The following is an 18,431-nucleotide window of genomic DNA, read 5'->3' as shown; positions in this document are numbered from 1 at the left end:
CACAGTAAAAAAAAAAAAAAGAAAAAAAAAAGAGACATTTTTTGTGAATTAACAAAACCTGTATATTAAGTACAGTGACAGTCTGTATAATGAACTACCGGAGCTTTTTCTGTAATTTTATTTTTATTATTTATTTTGTACTTTCACTGGTCCAGCCGTTTAAGGTCAAAGAGGGCTGTGCGTGGCCCACAATGTAAAATGAGATTGACATCCCTACAGTATGAAGCCACATGAAGTACAAATATATTATATATATAATTTTCTTCCTTATGTATCAGAGTCACTTTATTTCATTACACGTGTTAACAAAATGGCTTGTTCATTCTGCAGCAATGATATTTTTCTCTGAATATACATATAGTTTTCATAACAGTCATTATTACTATATGAAAATTACATCAGTCTCAATTGTGTAGCTCTGAATCCACAAAACGTGTCAATTTAAAAAGGGGAAAAATATGGGAAAAAAGGTTAAAGACGAGGGACTGCTAGATGAATGGTCACATGTTGTATTTCAGGTTGACAGGATAAAAATAATGTGAAGGCTCATTAAGGCAGAAAAAACTATATGGTCAATTAAAAAAAAAAATCTCAAATGAGTCCCTCAGATGGAAATAAAATAGCAGACATAAAAATGAACCCATGGTAATCTTTATCATTACGCCATCCTTCAGGCAAACGCAACATAATGATGTGTCCTTATTAATTCTGAGCAGCAGTGGGAATGTAAATCTGCCTATTCACAAACATCCTTTGAGAAATTCAACAGCTCCTAGAAATAATGAAAGATAATATTCAATCAGCGGTCGAGCCCAACCCAACCATAAACACGCCACATTTTCAAAAGGTCAAATTTGGCAATTGCACCTACTTGAAGCGTATGGGATTTTAGATACCGTACATTAAACCGAGACCAGACACAGTACAGCGGGGGCTTCGCAAAGTTTTGAAGAAAAACGATTAGACTAAAATTAATTAATATCCCAAAGTTCAGTTACATAAGCTTCAAGTTATCAAAAATGAGTTTGCCTTAACTTCATCTCCAGAGAGTTATTTCTCTTGTTATTTTTTCCTTCCCCCCCAAATTCTAAAGAACTGCTGACTTACAGCAGCTCAGGCTTTTCTCAGATCTGGACGAACCCCCTCCTCCACTTTACATTTTTGTGTCACATTGAGGTTTTCTCTCTCTCTCGAGCACCTGGCTTTTGTACAAGTGACGGCAGCTTTTTGTTTTTCTTCACTGTCACCAGAGTCTACAAGTCAAGCCACCCCTTGTGGACTGCGAGTGTACGCGCCTTCTCATCTCCTCCTCCTCCTCCTCCCTCTCCTCTGCTCTTCGCGCTCGATGAGGTGTAGCGCTATAGCTCGTTGCGAGAGCGGGATATGCGAGGGCCTTTCCTGATCTCTTTCCTCTTCTCCTCCTTCCTCCTCCTCTTCTCCTCCTCCCTCAGGATCTTCTGGAAAGCCTCGGCTGTGTGAAGCACCTGCGGCAGATAAGAAAGGGCGCGGGGAGATCAAAGTCGCAATGTGAGAGAGGCTGTGTTTTCTTAGAGAATTTCTACGAAAAACAAAGCAAAGATCTGCATGTGTTTCTACTCCTGCTGGTTGCAAAGGTGTACCCAGAGAGTCTCCGGGGTATTAAGAAAGCTGTTACCAGGTATCAGGCTAGAATAATAATGGATGATGGCAAAGTGTAGAACAGCATGTACGCAGCGTACTCACATCATCTCTCTCTGTGCGGTACGGGTTTATAAAGTCTGGGGATTTCTCTGTTATTCCCAGTTCCTGTGACATCTGCAAGGTGAGCAGAATAGGAAAGATGGCAGAGGAAAGAAAAGAGGGGGAGATGATACATAATGCTTGCTTCAAAAAGAGCTAAGAAACGTCACATCACTTATGCTACAGCTAAGAAGCGCTCTGATGCAATTTAAACCACATTCCTTGTGAGTATTAGAGCTCATTCTTCATTATTTACCGCTCATGGAGGTGGATGAAATAGAGACGAGGGAGTCGGAAACCAAGCGTGGGGTTAAGCGAGGGTCGAACGCACACTTTTAGGACGCAAAACTGCTGCTGCTGCTTCGAGCCTCAGAATTAATCCACTTCATAATCCTCTTGGCACATTGCTAAGGTCACAGATTAATCCTGCAGGAGTTTAGTTCATTAACCCGCACATTAAACAAGGAAACACCAGTTAGACGCCTTTGGTCTTTAAAGTTTAAAAGGCCAAATTTCAATTTCTACAGAAATATCTGACACGCTGGCTGACACTGATGACTGATAACTCCACACTTACATGACATGAGATTGCATCACTCTTCAAACCCACCAGGTTTCCAGAGAACTGTCACCCTTTTTTTAAAGTCATTTTTTCCTGTTTGGTATAGCTAATGATGCACAGATGGCACTTCTGCTGAAAAGATAACCTCTTGTGGTTTATGAGAATGTGCCTTCTGTTTAACGTGTGGCTAAAACTGATCTAGAAGCCACTGAGCAGCCACTTTGAAATGCAGGTGGGCAGTTTGGGCAGTTATTGGGAAGCATTATCTAAATTCATTTAAATTTCAATAGCGAGTGGGAGATAAGAACTGTATTTATAGAACAAAACAAATCTGGGGGAAAAAAAACCCTCGATATTTGAGTATTGTTTTCCAAAATAAAAGGTTCTTTCCACCCTTCCATCCCTTGCCATTTACCCAGGCCCACCTCCCTCTCACCGACCACTTGCTCCAGCTCTTCTGGGGTGACACCGAGGCGTTTCCAAGCAACTGGCTCCTTTTTAATGTGGAGGAGTAGTACCTCTATTCTGAGCCCCTCCTGAATGACCGCTCTCCTTATCCAGTCTGTAAGGGAGAGCCCTGACACCTTTTGAGAGAAAGTTCATTTCCACCCCTTCTATCTGCAGTCTCATTCTTTCAGTCGCCACACGGAGCTTGCGGGCACAGGTGAGCGTAGGAACGTAGGTGCTCCGATAAATCGACAGCTTCGCTTTTACGCTCATCTCTCATTTCACCACAGTGAAGCAGACTCAGAGTCTACATCACTGGTGATGCCAAACCGATCTGTCCGTCAAGCTCGCCTTTTGCTCCCACTCGTGAGCAAGACCCTGAGATATTGAACTCCTTCTTTTAGCCAGTGCAGCTTTTTCGCTTCTGGAGATATTAATCTACTACCATCGCACCATTATTGTTGCTTTTGCAAGAATCTATAGATTTCAGAATTCGCTGAGCCTTAAACACGCTGCCAGGGATAAGGCTGGATATTAGGAGCCGAAGAATCACTGTAAACCTCAACTATTCTTTTGCTCTGTGCCAGACACATTTACATCACTGTGCTACGGTTTGTAACGCACTGTTTTCTCGCTGTGTTTTGAATATTTCCATTATATCCTCCTGCAGAGAGATGTTTTCTTTTCTAATCCAAGGCGTGAGCTGAAGCGGCGGTATGCAATCACTGCAAGATCAATCACGCTGAATCTCATGAAACTTAGTGGAGCACTGGCAAAGGAAGAATTAGGTAGTTAGATTTTGATCTGAATCATTTTCTTTCAGCTTTTGCAACAACTCTCAGTCTTCAGCGAGACGTCGACAAATCTCTTCTAAATCCACACGATCGAAATGAGAAAAAGTGAAACCAGAAACATTTTTTTGACACCCTTAATAAAAAGGCTGCGGCAGGTCTTACAAGTGTGAGGACGTGCTGGTGGGCTCCTCCTGTGAAAACCCCCGTCTGGTTACAGAAGTTCAGCCCCCAGCGCAGCAGGCCGCTCCAGTCGGTGTTCCGGTCGTAGTAGTGGTGGACGATACGGGGGAAACGCAACGCCACGTCGCCAAAGAACGCCGTATTCTCCACTACGTGGGAATAAGCTGCAGGACAGAAACAGAATATGAATATGCACATGTATATAGCGCACGGTGAAAATGATGCTTAACAGAACAAAGGGAGGAAAACAGCTCAAGGTTTTACTGGGGGAGCACACTCAGACCGCACTGAAGGGGATAAAGATGGGATGATGAACACCAGGCAGAAGTGGGGTTTTTTGAGATGGGTAACAGAGCGTAAGACAACCCAGGCAGAGGTGTTGGAGACAGAATCAGTGTGTGAAAAACACTCGAGAGCAAGAGAGAAGGCAACAGCTGAGATTTAAAAGCGAATCAGACCTTCTTTGATCTTATCGTCCATGGGGAAGGGGTCATCGGGCTGCATGTTGGCCGCAACCAAGACCTGTCGGGAGTCCTCCAACACCTTAAGAGAGAAAGAGAGCTCAATCTCCAGGGTTATGTACTCCCATCTACGTGCTACGATTGTTATTCTTATGACATTTTACACACCACCTCCCACAGACGTTACAGTCAACGCGTGATCTGTGTGGACACTGCACAGAATAGATACGCTGGCTCACACACACGCAGACGTATAGAAGTGCTGACGATGTTTTGCAGCCCCCGAAGGTCGACTCTGCTCGTTCTCCTTGAGAGCGATGCAGATACACGCATAGCTGCCCGCTGGGAAATGGAGGCCTACAGTAAAATCACAGCTCCCAGTCTGGTGCAAGTGAATGGCACCTGTAAGCAGCATGAATTCAGATTCAAATGAAAAGCGAGCTCACGCGCTGCTGAATGCGGTGGGTTTTAGAGCTTTTGATTCTCTATTGAGCTACAAACGTTCTTATCCTTCAATTTGCTGGAAACACCAGGCAGGTCGAGCTTCAGAGCGCCTGCTCTCTGATGCTAGTGGCCTTGTCTGTGCTTGACTTGCTGCTTCCCAGGCACTATATGATGTCTTACACACACACATACACACTGTACCTTGAAGAGCCCTTTGAGCATGATGTCTATGATCTTGTACTGCTGGTTGATGTCGTTCAGCTCTACTAGATTCTTGAGTGCATTCAGCTGATCTTTCCTCTTGGTCTCAAACAGCCGCTTGTCTGACAGGAGGAGGTCAGGAGGACAAACGCTCTCTACATCAAGAGAGACACACCCGTGAAGATGCTTAAGTTCAACACTTAGTGACTTGCACACACACACACAGACATCAGCGGACAGCATTTGGCGGCAGCTCTGCACGCCGTCAGCAGAAGGATACAGATCTCCAGGTTGGAGTCGTGTCTCGGTCGGTGCGTGTCGGAGTCTGCCGAGCTGAGTGCGGCAGCGGCGAGCGCCAGGACCACTGCACCCACACTCCGCATGGTCAGCAGGGGGTGGCAGAGAGGCACTCTTCTGAAAACAGGGATGATGAGCCATCAGACATTGTTCCACAGCAGAATATTGTCACACAGTCACCTGATTAGATCCTTTCAGCTTGCCTGACTCGCTACGCTTTCACATGGAGCCAGCAAACACAGCTTTCTTCTCCATTCATTCATTTTTCTCCTTCCAGAGCTACTAGATGGGCTCGTGCTCTCTCGTGTGATACTTGTGGAATATGTGAAATACGGAGACATGTTGGGGATAAGTGGTCAATATAGAACACCAGAGGGTAGCCGGCATTTGAAGAGGGCCTCCGTATGTTCCTTTTAAGACACGTCTGATGTCTGGCACTTGCATAATCCCCAGAGGAACTTTTACAGTCTCTGTAGCAGGTGCCCGGTCTGCTCTTGCCCGTCCTCTGCCCTCTCTATTCAAAAGCGGCGGTCTTCTATATCATTCTGATCCTGTCGCAACTGTCCCCGTCCTCCAAGGCTTTTTTCTTTTTTTGGTACGTTTCAAAGGGAGGCATGAAAGTGAGAAGATAAATACAACAGCTAAATATAGGACCTCATCAAAGGAGGATTCGATGCAAGCCAAAAAATAAAGTTTTTTTTTTTTTTTAAAGAAAACATTAGCAGAAAACAGAAGTAACTGGAGGCAGGGAGAGGACATGTAGATGAAAAGCTACAAGATATAATTCATCTAATCCATGCATAATTTAGCAGGGGCTCCATCAATGATACTATCAGAGGGATTCAGTGGGGTACAGATAGGATGGAGGGAGAGTAATATTAGGAGAAGCAGCGGGGGGGAAGAGGAGGAGAGGAGGGAGGGGCGTTGGAGCGTTTGGAAGAAGGGGGTGGGGTAGAGGAGTTGGAGACCCTGAGGGAAACAACAGCTTTCCTGGTGAATATTTCATCTACCTTTTGCTAAGGCACAGCGGTGAAACCCAAAGACACACAGATGGGAGAACTAGTGCAAGATAGAGGAGGCGGCTGTGGAATGACAGATAATGAGCACGGGATACTCGATTTCTGCGCTGACTGGATTAATCTTTACAAACCCGGGGTGCCTGTTTTCAAATCTCAAGGAACGGGAAAGGGAGCAAATGTTTCAGGTCGTGAATATTAATTTAGACTAAAGTGAGCACCCTTAAGAGAACTTGCTCCAATCAGAACAGGGAAAGAAAGAAACCCCATCTGCTTCTCAACGTTGCCTGTACATCTACGGCACGCTGATAACGCAGACAAACAATGAGCATTTCATACTGACTCATTCTTCTGTTTAACGGCAGCGTCGGTGTATTATTTCCGGAAAAATGAAAGCAGATTTTTTTCCCCCTATTTCATTTTGGCTTTCCCTGCCAGTCTCTGGGGTCATTTATTTTAAAAATAAAACTCAAAAACAACTTTGTTCATACGGAGTCAGCAGAAACCGGCGTTCCTGCAGACAGCTGAGTGAAGACAATGTTCGATTAAGGCCAATTTGTGCATTCTGAGAACATCTTTTGGGTAGCTTCCCAGCTTTCTGAGAAATGCTGCACTAAATATCCTTAAGTGCTGGTCGAAAGCCTCAATATTTCTCGATAACAGCCAGAGACGGGTGGGGGTTCTCTTTCTGGTAGTAGCAGCAGCTTGTCGGGTTATTTGATGTTCCTGTGTGCCTCCTAGCAGGCAGCCATGTAGCTCTGACAGATATTTATGAGGGAAAAGGTCATCACCGTCAATACGCATAACCAGGAGCTGCTGATGTTTCCGCACAGAGGGGCAAAGTGCTGAGGCCGTAAGAAGTGATGTAGGAAGGGCATTAAGGCAGGATCAATCATTTCTAATGTGGCACGGGCAGTGCAGAAGTGCATCCATTAACTGTAAACAGGCAACCCTGATTACACAGGATGGGCACGTCACTAATTCCAGGGCACTTGGCTCGGTCCTGAGTGGAACTGAAAGGAGTGTGAAGCACAAAACTATGCAAAAATCATCATCTGCTGACATTAATGTTAACTTTAAGCTCCCCTTAAAAATGATGCTGCTCTGTGAGAGAGAACTTACACAACAGTCATTGCCTGCATCCCTGCACCCCCAGCCTGTCTTACTACAGGAGTAAAACCAGCTGAGGGAGGGAGTTCACCTGGCCATCGCCATCATGTGCTGCTCAAAAGGGATCGTCAGATCCCTGCAGGGGTTCTCATCGGTCTTTAACCAACCCTTTTCTTTTTTTGGTGCACATATAAACAAAATTGATCTCAAAGCAGTGCATGCACTAGAACACTGTTAGGACAACCCAGCTGATCTGCAAAACGCTTTCTTTCATATTCTCCCCTGCTGAGTCCTGGAATGAAGAAACTTCAGGGGAGATGTTCAGCATCCAAGGTGGGAGGCTCGGTTCCGAAGCCGTCTGTCCCTCCGGCACTCGAGCTGGTGAGATGTGTCGGGGAGGTCTGGAGGCAGAGGCAGAGTGGTTCTTGCTGAAGTCGTGTGAGCCCACGTAAATCTCTTGGCTTGGAGCTGCTAGCAACAACCTCTTTGGGGCAAAGAGGCTGAAGTTTGATTTCCTGTGTGGGAGATCCAGGTTCCAGCTTTGTCAGTAAAGTAGGTTACATTATCTAATCACACGTGAAGAAGAACCGCTCTGACTGTATTGTTGAAAACACGTATCCAATTTTCACCAGTGTGATGAAAGATGATAATCTTCAATCAAGGAGGAGAAAGAAGTCCGACCCGCAAACAAGCCTGCTCTGCAGCATTCATTTCAAGAGCCACAGCTGACCCTTGAGGTGAACAGCGCTCCAGAGAGGATGGGAAAAAAGCAAGATGCCTTTCAGACAGCTGGATGTGCAGCAGGAGTGGAGCCCGGTTCCCCTCAGGCTGCCAGCCTGCTGTGGGAGGCTTGAGGTTCAAGGACTGACACATCCTCTCTCTCTCTCTCTCTCTGCTTCCATCCTAGAGGCTCTCCTTCTGTCATCATTCATACAGAGGGACGGACATGCGTAATGGTGATGGTGGATAAAGACTGTCACATGCACCATCAGCTACAGATTGTTTAATTGATTGCATGTCCCCTACCTGACCTGGCTTCCCACAGCTGCACGGCTGTCTGTACCCAACTACTGAACAACTATTTATATTCTAAACGGAGAATTACACGCTTTTTGTATCTTGGATGCACGGCTACATACAGTGGTATTATACACCAACATCTCAATGATATACAACTATTTATAGAAGACTTCCCAACTAGGGGCTCACTTTTGTAAATTAAGTATTTAAAGTCGACAAATCGATGCCTCCTGTCATCGCAGCTGTACGCTCCGGCGGATCCGCCAGCCAGCCAGCGGCCAGCACAGCAGATCCCCCGGCAGATAGAGCTCTGCTGGACACTACAGCCGCCAAACTCGAGGTCCACTCACCGTATTGTAGCGAGAAACGACAGCGCCACAAGGCAGCGATTAGCGAGCGGCGTTTGCTCCAAAGTAAAGAGTGCAGTTGAACCTTCTTTATCTCCGCTCCGAGCGTGAACAAAGACAGAAAAAGAGCTCGGCTCGCCGATGAGGTAGACGGGACAGTGAGTTTGCTCTCCTCTGGATCCTCAGGTGAAAACAACGGAGGTGGAGGCGTTCATTTACATGCGGCTCTCGCTGCTCCACTCTGCCAGTGCCACGATCGCACCGGCTGGCTCGTCTTGGACGAATGACAGCGAGCGGGCGCTAAACACGGAGGAGGAGGAGTGCGGTTTCCACACGGAGGAGTTAGAGGGAGACACCGCCAGAGCGTGGGGATAAGGGGCTGCGTTCGGTTTATGCTCAGTTTCCCCGGGGATTATGATGCTGTCCAGCCACTCCCGAGGTATTTTATAAAGATGGCAGCAGGGCGGAGTAAGCGAGCATGTTAGGTAGTTTATTTGCAGCTAGGGTTGGCTATGCTAATGAAAACTTGCCTTTCAGGAAGCTGGCTGTGACAGCAATTTAAAAGTCAACTGGACGTGAAAAGGGACTGTGCGATCATATAAGAACCCCACCATTGCCACTTAATGAGCTGCCAGTGAGAAGTAAAGAAACACACTGGAGCTACCCGATGGTACAATGAACGATTGATTTTCTTGCAGTAGCCTAAAGCCTGAGAGCCCATCAGTGGCCATACAGTTCAAAAATAGACCACAGGAGACGTTTTACCCTGCAATTATATCCCACATGGCTCTCAAGCACTTCGCCGACAGCTGCTCTCTGGCAGCTTGTCCACCTCACAACCACTGCCACACACACCAGTGGTCTACAGGGAGTCGTACTCCCATCACCTGACAGCTTTGAGAAGGTGTGGATGGGGTAGAGAAATTCACATTAATGTGGTTAAATCCTAGAACTGGCAGAAGAAACTCTAGGTGGGAAAGCGAGAGAGTTAATTCCCCGAACAGAGCTGCTCACCTGCAGCTTAGACAGTGTTTTTTTTATTAGCAGTGTCCTGGTCTAAAAAGATTCACTCTCTGCCTGTAATAGGCTGTTTTAACATTTCTCCTTAACGCCTTCTAATTGGCTGCCCCCGGCAAACAGACGGTCTAGATAAATGCTAAATGGACTTGTTCTTATATAATGCTTTGCGACTCTACTCTAGCACTCAAAGGGCTTGATACAACATGCTTCATTCAGCCATTCACCCCCTTTCATACATGTACTTTTGTCTATGCCCGGTGCTTTCTACCTAACATTCACACATTCATATCCGATGAACGCATCAGAGAGCGACATGGGGTTCAATATGTTGCCCAAGGACACTTAGGAATGCAGACTAGAGACTAGAGCACCCTCTGATAGAACCATCAACCTTTCCATTATTAGATGACCAGCTCTACCAGGCTTCTGTGTTCACAGTCAGAGCTCTGTGCCTGAGATGACCATATTAGGCATATCCTGAGTACTTTTTTTAACCGTGAGCACCTGGTTCAAAGGGGTTAATGTATATATGCTTAATATATTTTAAACTTTGGGCATGCTTTATAACAACAATAACTACTATTGTAACATTGCATATATGATGGAAATATGTTAAAGTACAAAAATCATTTTCTTAAGAGGAAAGGTTGATTAGCTTGTCAGTGCTACCACATCAGACAAAAAAGCAGCAACGTTGACCTGTAACAAAAACAAGTGATTTATTGATGCACTTATAATTCAAGATGTTTGTTTTCTTTAACACTGCTGCAAATATGAACTAGCTTCTATGAACAAATGCATGCAGTCAGTCAGATTGCTAGAACGCTGTGAAACTACAGGTTGTATTGTTTTAGGAGCACAACAGAAACAGTCAAACAAACGGATGCAACAAATGAGCAAGGTGAAGAACTTTCAAAATCGATGTCCTGTCTAAAGCACAAAGTCAGACAGGCAGAGGGGCACGTCTCCAACATGTCTGAAGATAAGCGTCAAGGAGCAATGAGCAAAGTGAGAGGGGGCAGTGGGCGTGAAGATGAAAGATAGAACATTTAAATTAAGAAACAAATTGAAACTGCTACCAGCTTTACTGAGCCTGAATGCACTGTGTTTTTAATGAACTACTATTTCCACGTATATGTTGTGTATTTGTTTATTATTAATATTAGCAGAAAAATGTAAGTAGAGTAGAGGGAGTCAGCCAGCATGACAGATGACATGCTGACTATGAATGTACAGTAGAGCGTGTGTTGTTCAACACAGGCATCTATTAAACTGCCAGTGAAAAATCAATGAAGATGCTGATGTTAAAGTACGAGTTTCCTAATGTGCTTTACTGTGTGGGTTACTGCTTTCTGCAGCACTTCCTGCTTACAGAGGCATGTTCAGAGGCTGTTTGTGTTAGCAAAGTTCAACGGTGTGCATGTGTTTCACTTCACGTGAAGGATACAGGACATCGTGGGACTGACTGTGTCTGCAGCTCTCATCGGGCTCTCCGAGTTCCTCTATCATGTTCTTCACTTTCTGCTTGTGTTCCTCTCTGGGTAGAAGGTCTCTGCTCTGGATCTGAATGAACAAAAGAGGAAAAACAAAAAGCTTCCTAGGGTTAGAAGGACCTAACACAAGAACCTTAAGATCTTGAATTTTGAAATCCATGAATCCATCCATTAATTTCTATCATTTAACACTGAGTCATTCCCAAGCCAGCTGAGACCCAGGATTCTTTCCAGCGAGTCCCAGGCCTCCTCCTGGTAGGACATGTTTCGCAATATCTTGCCTCAGAGGTGCTCAGGAGGCATCCTAGTCAGATATCCAACCCACATCAACTAGCTCCTTTTGATGCGGAAGAGCAGGAGTTCTACTCCGAGTCCCACTTGAATTACCAAGCTCCTCACCCTATTTTTAAGGGACAGCTCAGCCAACCTTCAAGGGAAAATCATTGGTTATGGATAGATATTCTGTCCATAAAAACTATGAATGGAGAAGTCCAGGACCAAATGGAAATGAGTCCCACTTATTGCCAGAAATATGAACCAAGCTATCTCTGCAGGTGTACAGGGACCGAATGCCCTGTAACAACAGGCCAAACACCCCATGCTCCCAAAGCACTCCCCACAGGATACCCCAAGGGATGCACAGAAAACCCGAAAACTTCTGAAAACAACATAATATAGATTTTACAGGCATTCCATTATAATTATTTCCTTTTTGAAATTATTATTAGTGGATTCCACTAAAATTGCTTTGGATGAAAGTTTTTAGAATTTTTGCCTCACAGGGATTACTTGCACATAAACAGGAACTCATTATTTGAAACTTTGCCCATGTTACACCTCCAGCATTGTAAAAATATATAAATATGTATGACAGATGATAATGAAAAGCATATTAAGTTTGAAAATCTGTATTTCAGCTGTCATAAGCATATGCACAAGCAGAAAATGTGCATAAAGCAGCAAACAGGACTTCAGTGAAGATGCAGATGTGTACTGTAGGCAACAGGGAACAGTGAAAGTTTGCCACAAACAGCAACAAGAACAGAAATCTGGGAGAAAAATATTCACAATCAACAGAAAACTTTCCAAACATTCAAAGTTTGCAGAGTTTTCCCTGCAGTTATGAGCAACCCCAACACAGAAACAGACTCACGCTGCAAGATTTACTATTCGTCGTTGTTCATGCGGATACAGCCAGAACCTGGCCTGAGCTATAACTGATCAGCTCTCTGCTGAAGCCAAGGTTCAGAGACTTCTCTAAAGATCATTTCAAAGTATGTAAGGGAACCCCGACACGTATGTGAGTGGGGTTTTTTAAAGTCAAAGTCAAATCAGTTTTATTTGGCAGCAGCTGCTGCCAGTGGTGTGTTCAGGATGAGATGGAAGGCAGCTTAAAACAAGGGCTGAAAACTGATAAAAGCAACAGGTGAGGCAGAGGTGGAGCTAATAGGATCAATACAATTGGGAGCATTAAAAAAGGAAAGGAGGAAACAAATAAATTCACTGGGGAATGGAAAAAGCTAACAAGTAAATACTATGCCTGTATGTATTCTTGCTCACTCCTAACACTCTTCAAACATGTCCACAACCAAGGTAAAGTTCAGATTTCTTAATGACCACTTTAAATTAAACTTGAAACCCAACTTGGGATGGAAATGAACCGATTCCCACCCAACCCAAGGGTTTTTGTAATTTTGTGCTAACAACTACTTAATGTATTCTATCAGGCGATTGTTTCCATTAACTGTTTTTACAAAAAGGAAAACAACCTCAAAGAGTTTGGTGCACTATGAAGCACAACCTGAATGATGCAGCACCTTTGCAAGAACTAAAGCATTTGTGTGCTTCAAAGACTTGCACTGAAACATTTAAGACCTATGCAAACCGAAAATAGGACAACTTTATTCTGTGCATAAGTTTTGAGAAACTCCTCATTTCTCTTTTATTTTGGTACAAAAATGGGAAATGGATGCAGTGATTCATTGAAACACGTGAAAACATTTATGTAAATACAGTATATAAGGTAAAAACAGAGTCTGTACGAGTCTAATGAGCTTGAAAGTCAATATTTGGTACGACCTTCATTCTATAACACAGTCTGATCTCTCTTAGGCAGCTTTCTTGTCATTTCTTTAAGTAGTCTTCATTAATAGGCTTCTTGAAGGATATTCAAAGCTCTTCTTTGGATGTTTCTGCCTTTTTGTTTTGTTCTCTGCTTAATAATGCTGAGGTCCAGACTCTGGGGAGGCCAATCCATGACTGATAGAGTTCCACTGTGTGTTCTTCTATCCAGGTTTGCTTTTATTGCATTAGCAGTGTGTTTGTGATCTTTGTTATGATGCAAAATTAAGCCGTTGGCAGTCAGATGGCATTGCAAGGTGGATCAAAATTTAATGGTGTTTTTTCTGCGTTTATAATTCCATCAATTTTGACAAGATCTCCAACACCACTGGCCAAAATACTACCCCAAACCATGACAGAGCCTCCACTGTACTTAACAGGTGGTTGTAGACACTCACTTTATAGGATTGATGCTCAGTCCAATTTCTTCAGCCTTTTCTTTCTGTTTCTCTTCATTAAGAATGGCTGACAGCCACCCTTCCACTGAGACTATGTCTGATAAGGCTTCAGTGAACTGCAGATGAATCAACTGAAGGTACAGATGCATCTCTGCAGTCCTGTGCCAGGGTCTTTGCTGGATTTTATTCCCCTTGTTTCTTAAAAACAGGACTTTCAGACACTGCTCATCTGCTGTAAATTGTTTTTTAAATCTGAAACTTGTTCTTTTGTCCTCCACTTTCACAACTTTTTCAAGGACTTACTGCAAACATTGTGGAGATAAGTTTTCAGCTAATGCCTCTTCGGGAATCATCATGAAAAAAATACTATTTTATTCCTGTCAAACTGTCTTATCTCTGGCATTTTTCATAGATTCAACTAAACAAGTGGAACAAGTTATCTGTTTTTGCAACAGGCTGCTACTAACAAATGGCCTAAAGATACAATTTAAATAGATTCTTTGCAAAGTTGTCTTTTATGTGCAGACACAACACTGGTTCATCCCTTGAGTTTGGTGCTTGAATGATTCATAGATCAGAGTGTTAGGATATAAAAAAACCCAATTAAAACAGTTCTCTGAAAATGGTCAAGTACCAGGACTGGACTGAAAGTGAGTGAAAAAGTAACCAATGTCCAAAGAAAAACTCGAAAGACCTTCAGAAAGCCTGGAGACTATTGCTCTAGAGCACTTTGAAACATTAGAGAAAGCGAAATACAAAGAAATCAGGTGGCTCAAGATTTCGGTGCACTCCTTTATTTTGAAGACCTATTCATTAGAAATCTGTATTTAGGACTACTTGGGAACCAGGTAGACTGAAAAATGTTGACTGGAAACAACAAACCAGGGAATGGAAGCTTGCAAACAGAAAAGGTGATATCTGCTGACTGTATGTGCATGCAGGCACACCGGTGCTCGTTATGTCAGCTTTCATGGGGAGGAAACAAGAAGCAAAACCAGTGATCTGAGAATAGATCATTTATAAATATGCACTTCCTTGTGAACTGAAACTTCACTTTAGTCCAAAAGCTAGATGAACAAAACCTCTGAAAACTGTGAAGCTCATCTGTGAAAATGTATGTGAGAGAAGAGCAGCAGAGATGCCAGGGGACAAAAATCACACTGTTTGTGAGACCGTTAAGAGAAATGCGTCACATTGAACCCTGCCTACCCTAACCTGTGTCACTGACTTAAAAAAACACACATATAGATATACAGACACACTCACACACAACCACACACTCATACACACCTACACAAGCCACAGACGCATGTATTCACACACTTCACGATTGCCTGGAACACAGTGCACTGGGAGCTGCAGTGTATGCCATCATTCTGTCACTCCTCCGACTCTGAGCCACTTTCAGAACACCAAAAGCATTTCTGGTCCTGCACACGATGCCATATTAGAGCTATGCAATCTGATGTGGCCCCTAATCTTGAGGCGAACCCAACTGAGATTTATGCATTTGCAGCAAAGCTAACTAGGGTAACAGGAATATTCACCTCACGCGGACCGCACCCCCCCCCCCCCCCACCCGTGCAGAGAATACACCATCTTGAGACCAGTTCAGACATAATAAGAGTGATTTGGCAAATGATACTAACGATACAAAGAGCTTGTGCCAGTGATCACAGTTGAGGAGAGAGAAAGCACAGTTGTTTCCATCAACTTCTTTTTTAAACTCAGTTCACCTCTGTGATCTGTGGGGAAAATAAACTGAGTAATTTCAGCTATTCCGCTAACATCTGTTTGGCTGGCAAAAAAAATTATGCTGCAATCTGCAACACAACAATATGATGGGTAGAAAAGCTCTGCAAATAAACCACAAATATTTCTGTGCCTGTCAAATTAACATAACTCCACCAGCTCGCTCTTTTTTAAATGTCACATGTCTGTCTGATCCGGTCCAAATTTAGTCCATCTTTCCTGGAATAAACAGAGTACAGCCATGAAACCCAGTGTTTTAAAACACTCTTGCTATACGGCCCAACAGCTTTGATATTTGGTTAAAATGTAACAGGCTGTCACAAACACTTGAAATCATCCACGTTTTCAATCACGTTCTACACTGGATTAAGCGTCTATTTCATTTATGAATATCTAAGGTTTGATTCTGTCACACTGTTTGTGCTGCATGGCGACCTTCTTCCTGCAAGCCTGTGGCCAAAGAAAGCATGACTCAAAGCAAGAAGGATCTCCGTTAAAAGCTGCTGGTCGTCTGAGGAGATTGTGAAGGTGTTGATATGAGTGTAAATGGTTGTTTCTCTATGTGTCAGAGGCCATGCACTGGTCCAGTACCCACTGAGATGCTCCTGACCCTATCTGTGATAGAAAAAGGGAACTGAAGAGATGTCCTTTTACTTCTCAAGCTGATTAAGACATTTTTATCTAAAGGTCTTTTCAGCAACTTGAAAAGATGACTTTTAACCTCTCACTTTTCAGACAGATCTACCAATCATCCAAGTCAACCAGTCATTTTTTCAATAAGTCTTTTGCCATGTTGGGAAGTTTGATTGGTCTGCTGTGCTCTGGGATGGAGAGGAGAGGCCCAGACTGACACGAACTGCAATCATATTGTTAGCTCACAGTTCAGTAATCAGTTTTACACACACAACAGTTACTTAAAAATATAAACCTAAGTTTTAATTAGCCACTGAAGATGCATTTATGCTTTATAGCATTTATGGTTGGGTTTGGCTGTGAAAAGACGAGTGGAGCAGGATGCTCAGCGTTTGTCTTTGCAGCAGGAGACTCTGCAAAGACATCTTTAAAATAACGACCAGGAGGGAAAAAAAGAAACGTCTACTTAGAGGCAAACTGATTTTATTGTAATTTAATGCTTCGCAGTGATAAGATTTAATACTTGGAGATAAAGAGATGGCAAGTTAATTCTTTAGAGTTTGGCTTTCAGGAGGTAGTGAGACAGTAATCATTTGAAATCGCACCCTGGCTTGTCAGCTCAAACTGCACTTAAACATTTACACACTGACAGCCTAAATGTTTGCTTAGGTGGTTACCCGGGTTGCAAACTTCATAACAACATAAACTACACATCGGGAGAAAAATTCAGCAACACACGCTTGCTTACCACAGAACGACTGAGTGATGAAAAGCGTGCAAAGGCAAAATCAACATCACAATGCGTGATGAATATTATAATTATTTGAATAATTCAGTAGGCTTGTTTGTTACTTTTCTTCAATCTTTTTCCTGCTGGGAGTCGTGATTAGTCGCTTTTGCATTTCTAATGAAAAACTGATTTTCACCTTGACTTGAGGTGGAATGTATTGTGATTCATGCTCGTGTGGGGCGGGCTCGACTTATTATTTGCCATTTGCTGCTTTTATGTATTGTACATGTTCTAATCTAAGTCAAACACAAACATTGGTCATGATCCAGATTTATACTCGATTACTTTTTGAGATGTTGAAATACGTGAAATAACTGTTTCAACTGCACAAACCTACCTGGTCTTCCACAAACACATTTCCCCTCAGTACAGTCTGCTTGTTTTGATTTTCACAACATATAAATACAAACTGATTCCAGCTAAAACTGAACTTTGTATGATTCCTTTTCTAATTAATTCATTTGAGGAATGGACAGATCCACAGGTAACTGAAGGCCTGTTGTTGTGTGATTATCTCCTATTTTATCTGTGTGAGCATACGTGTGTGTGTGCAAAGGTTTACCTGTGTCAGCAGCAGCCTCAGGGCCTGTTCTGCTTCCTTGCTGAGCTCCTTCACCCCCCTCCTCTCCACTCCCTCCATCACCTGGAGCAGGTCAGGCTCCCGCAGCACTGGTGTCCCGCTGTCCTGCAGCAGCTGCGGAGAACACAAGCACAGATGCAGAAACACATGTACACGTACGCATGCACGATCCTGCACAGATGTACATTACTGTGCAGTAAAAAAAACAAACGCTGCTCTAAAACCATTAACTTGATTATCATATTAAACCTCGGGGACATCAGTGTCAACAAGTGCACTGGAGAGGCAGCAAAAAGACAACCTCCAATAGGTGGTGGTGGCCACAGGCTGCTCCTGTCTTTGTCCCTCCTGACTGATTTTTATTTTGTTCCGCTTTTGTTAAAATTAAGAGTCTTTCATAAATAATGGCATGAATATTTTTTTTAATTATCATTCAAACACACCAAATAAGTATTTGCATTAACTTTGCATTGAAAATAAGTTCTCCTCAGTACACATGACTGATTGGTTGGCTCATAGTTTGGGACTTTTTCGGTTGCTTCTACCTTTCCATGTAATCCAATGATGTCTGGAAAAATGTGAGCAACACTGTTTCTTTTCCTTCTTAACAACCACTGTATGTTTAGGTTTGTGGACAGTGAATTTCAGACCAAGTGAAAAACAAGCTAAATATTTAAAGTGTTTAAACTCGTGTCACAGTGCTGCCTAACTCCATTAAATCTGCTTCCATTTTGTTTATTTGTGTTGGAAGGACAAAGTCACACGCTGTCCCAGATTTTTCACAAAATGCTTTAAGTCAGACATTTTTAATGCAGCGGGAGGCTCACAGGGCTCCAGCTGACCAGTAGTTCCAAGTAATCCCACAGTTCCAACCCCGAGCTGAATGAATAATATATAAAGTGAGCTTACAGACATGGTAATGACTTTTCTTTTATTTTGATTCGCTGTATTGTGTCAGGATGGACTGCACTGTATTCACTTGGATGTGATCTAAATGCTTCTTTGAATACTTCTGCTATCAAATATTTATTACTTGGATTTGTATT

The 18,431-nt window shown here is 43.3% G+C and overlaps 2 protein-coding genes across 5 annotated transcripts in view; both read right to left on the bottom strand.

Annotated features, from left to right (window-relative positions):
* Positions 1–267: 267 nt before the first annotated feature.
* On the bottom strand, positions 268–8,775 carry ccdc134 (coiled-coil domain containing 134). The gene is made up of 7 exons (XM_026165688.1): positions 8,602–8,775; positions 5,089–5,222; positions 4,809–4,930; positions 4,161–4,245; positions 3,685–3,866; positions 1,723–1,794; positions 268–1,484 (listed from the first exon to the last, which is right to left on the bottom strand). Exons 2-7 carry the CDS (start codon positions 5,189–5,191, stop codon positions 1,359–1,361), a joined length of 690 nt encoding a protein of 229 aa, XP_026021473.1. The 5' UTR covers positions 5,192–5,222; positions 8,602–8,775; the 3' UTR covers positions 268–1,358.
* Positions 8,714–18,431, bottom strand: part of mei1 (meiotic double-stranded break formation protein 1) — a 75,110-nt gene continuing 65,392 nt past the window's right edge. For all 4 annotated transcript variants that reach the window (XM_026165681.1, XM_026165683.1, XM_026165684.1 and 1 more), the window contains 3 exons: positions 17,368–17,499; positions 11,066–11,181; positions 8,714–10,594 (listed from right to left, as the gene is read on the bottom strand). In XM_026165681.1, the coding sequence (XP_026021466.1) occupies positions 10,549–10,594; positions 11,066–11,181; positions 17,368–17,499 (294 nt within the window). In that variant the 3' untranslated portion in view covers positions 8,714–10,548. The remainder of the gene's footprint in view (positions 10,595–11,065; positions 11,182–17,367; positions 17,500–18,431) is intronic.

Source organism: Astatotilapia calliptera, chromosome 4 (assembly GCF_900246225.1).
Source record: "Astatotilapia calliptera chromosome 4, fAstCal1.2, whole genome shotgun sequence".
Taxonomy (NCBI): Eukaryota; Metazoa; Chordata; class Actinopteri; order Cichliformes; family Cichlidae; genus Astatotilapia; species Astatotilapia calliptera.
Note: the sequence above shows the minus strand (reverse complement) of the source record. Positions and strands in the feature narration are given on the sequence as shown.